At 38.4% G+C, this 3,303-nt stretch overlaps 2 protein-coding genes across 2 annotated transcripts in view; one reads left to right on the top strand and one right to left on the bottom strand.

Annotated features, from left to right (window-relative positions):
- Positions 1-2,728: 2,728 nt before the first annotated feature.
- Positions 2,729-3,085, top strand: EAH_00031240 (hypothetical protein; the record flags this gene model as incomplete). The annotated part of the gene is made up of 1 exon (XM_013396114.1): positions 2,729-3,085. One exon carries the CDS (start codon positions 2,729-2,731, stop codon positions 3,083-3,085), a length of 357 nt encoding a protein of 118 aa, XP_013251568.1.
- Positions 3,086-3,256: 171 nt separating this feature from the next.
- Positions 3,257-3,303, bottom strand: part of EAH_00031230 (hypothetical protein, conserved) — a gene marked incomplete at both ends in the record, with an annotated part of 4,216 nt that continues 4,169 nt past the window's right edge. Inside the window, one exon of the mRNA XM_013396113.1 lies at positions 3,257-3,298. Coding sequence (XP_013251567.1) covers positions 3,257-3,298 — 42 coding nt within the window. The remainder of the gene's footprint in view (positions 3,299-3,303) is intronic.

Here is a 3,303-nt window from a genome sequence, read left to right as displayed (position 1 = left end):
GGATTATAATTACGTATATATACGGCCATGTATGCATATATATATATATATATATATATATATAGATTATATGCATGTATATACAGATATTGTAATAAATATTAAAAAGTTATTCATTGGTATAAAAAATATAATTATTAATATGCAAAGTGCAGTAAATAGTATTGGGCAGTAATAGAGTAGATTACGAATAATAGGGCTGATAAGTAGCAGCAAATAATAATTAATATTATTAATAAAAGTAATAATCAATAAACAATAAATAATTATTATTTTATTTATTACATTTGTTTATCATTATGCGTGGAGGCAGCAGCAACAAACCCGCTCGTTCCAGAGCCAATAGAAAAGAAGCGGAGACATTAACAGATCGAGACCTTATAAACTAGCTAGCTAGCTAGCTAGCTAGCTACATTACCTAGCTGGCTAGTGGGAGAGCAGTTGAACTATCAAACCTAATCAGCAGCAGCAGCAGCAGCAGCGGCAGCAGAGTTTGCTTTTTTTGTGCAGTGCTTCTGTTTTATCTATCTATCTCTTTATCGCTCTACCGCATCTGTTAATCTGTTTATTTATTTATATATTCGTTTGTTTGTTTATGTGTATATTTACTAGTTTGTTTATTTATTTGTGTATGTATTGATATTTTGTTTTATTATTTGCTTAATTGTTTGTGATTTGTTGTTATAGTTGAGGATACAGAGCATTGTTCAGAGCAAACAAAAGAAATAAAGAAAGAGAGTTTATTTTGGTTTGTTGCAGCTGAAGAAGAGAGCGATGAAGAGAGCAAAAGCACAAGGAAGCAGATTGAAGCCTCTGCGTCTGCATGCAGCAGAAAGAAATATTAAATGCGTAAATAATAAAGACAAGCTGCCTATACACCCGAGCGAGGTGTATCGGCTGCTCATTTGCTTCTGTAGACGCAACAGAAGCAGTAGCAAACCGCGTTGAAATCCATAGACGCGCAAACTGAGTAGACTGAAGAAGGAAGCAAAGCAGCAGCAGCAGCAGGAGCAGCAACGTATGCTGCTACTGCTGCTGCTGCTGCTGCGGCTTCAGCAAGCAAAGAACCGCAGCAGCAGCACCACTTGTTACAACAAGAGCGGGAGCAGGAGCAGCAGCAGCAGCTAGAGCCGCCCGACAAGGCGGTAGCGGATTTCCGCTGGAATTGCGTGCGCTGCTGCTGCTGCTGCAGTTGCTGCTGTAGCTGCTGCTGTTGTTGCTGCTGTTGCCGCTGCACCTCAGTTAAGAACATCAAACAACTCCACATCATCTAGCTCTGCAGCATTAAGTGATTGCTCTGCTGCTGCTTCAGGCGGAGATGGTGCTGCTGCCCAGCCTGCTCTAGCAGCTGCGAGGTTATTGGCTCCTACGGCTGCAGCAGCAGCAGCAGCAGCAGCAGCAGCAGCAGATATAGTATTCTGCTGCTGCTTGGACCCCATTAATAGAGACCCTTGCTTTAATAGAGAGTCTGAGGAAGTGTACATAGGTGAAGTAGGGTTTAATGTATCGCCTCTGTCTCTATAATTTGTTTCGCCTCCTTCTTTGCTGCCGCTGCTGCTGCTGCTGCTGCTGCTGCTGCTGCTGCCGCTGCTGCTGCTGCCGCTGCTAGTAAGTGGAGACAAATACAGAGGTAGAAATGCATATTGTTCTGCTGCAGCACCCGGATCCAAATGATCTCTGGCGCTGCTTCGCGACATCAACAAATACGTACCGTCGCCTCCTTCCTCAACCTGTACCCAACAAACAATAATAATAATTATAATATTAATAATTATAATTATCATTATAATTATAATATTATTATTATTGTTGTTGTTACTATGTTGTTATTGTTATTATTATTGTTATTGTTATTATTATTATTGTTATTGTTATTGTTATTATTATTATTATGTTGTTGTTATTATTATTATTGTTATTATTGCTATTATTGTTATTATGATTATTATTATTATTGTTATTATTATTATTATTATTATTATGTTCTTATTATTATTCTTTTGTTGTTTCTACTTGGGTTTGCACATCGTCATTTAATCAATTGTTTATATATTAGCTAAACCTGCCGATACATCTAATATATATTATATGATATATATATATATCAATATATCTATTATGTATATATATATATATATATTATATGACGAACAAATTACCTGAGTAGAATACCCGATGTGATTGCAATAAATAAACAAATACAACAACTACATAAATTAATTAATTAATTAATTAATTAATTAGACAATTAATTAAACTAATAAATTAAATAAATAAATAAATAAATAAATAAATAAATAAATAAATAAATAAATAAATTAGATAGTTAATAAATAAACAAATTAATAAATTAAGATACCTGAAGAGAATGCCCATATATGAATTAATTAATTAATAACAAAATAAACAAAATAAACAAAATAAACTAAATAAACTAAATAAACTAAATAAACTAAATAAACTAAATAAATAAACTAAATAAACTAAATAAACTAAATAAAATAAATAAATAATTAATAAATAATAGATTAAAATGTACCTGAATTGAATGACCAATGTGAATTGTCTGAAAACGCGATCCGTCAACCAGCAGCCGCTCGCGCCAGTGAGGGTCTCCTGCAAGTAAGCCTAAGGACTCTAGTCTTAAAGCTCTTCTTAATCTGCATGCACAACTCTTATCGTAATAAACCCTTATCATTAAACTAAATAATACATGCAATACAGACAAATGCAACAGAACCACCAGCACCACCAGCAGCAACAGAAGAAGAGGAAGCAGCAGCACAACTACCGCCAGCAGCAGAAGCAGCAGCACAACTACCCGCAGCAGCACCAGCAAAAGCAGCACCACAACTACCCGCAGCAGCAGGAGCAGCACAACTACCGGCAGCAGCAGAAGCAGAAGCAACAGCACAACTACCGCCAGCAGCAGCAGCAAAAGCAGCAGCCCAAGGAGCAGCAGCAGCAGCAGGATCAGGAGCAGGAGCAGCAGCAAGAGGCGGTTGATTACCTTCTAGCATTGCTTGGGTGCAGCAAAGGATCGCTCCAGAGAGCGAGCGGCTGCAAACCCACTTTGACGCCGTAGCCCGGAGAGAAAGCCTCCATTAGATTGCTCGGCCTCCTGCCGCGATGCATGCTAAATAAACCCTCTAACCCGACACCCTGCTGCTGCTGCTGCTGCTGCTGCTGCTGTTGTTTTATGCTGCTGCTGCTGCTGCTGCTAGTGGGGGTGCTGGGGGTACTAGGCGGGGTGCTGCTAGGATTGCTGCTGCTGCTGCTGCTGCTGCTGCTGCTGGTGCTGGG

The sequence above is a fragment of the Eimeria acervulina genome, genomic scaffold (genome assembly GCF_000499425.1).
Source record: "Eimeria acervulina Houghton genomic scaffold, Eah_scaff293, whole genome shotgun sequence".
NCBI lineage: Eukaryota > Apicomplexa > Conoidasida > Eucoccidiorida > Eimeriidae > Eimeria > Eimeria acervulina.
Note: the sequence above shows the minus strand (reverse complement) of the source record. Positions and strands in the feature narration are given on the sequence as shown.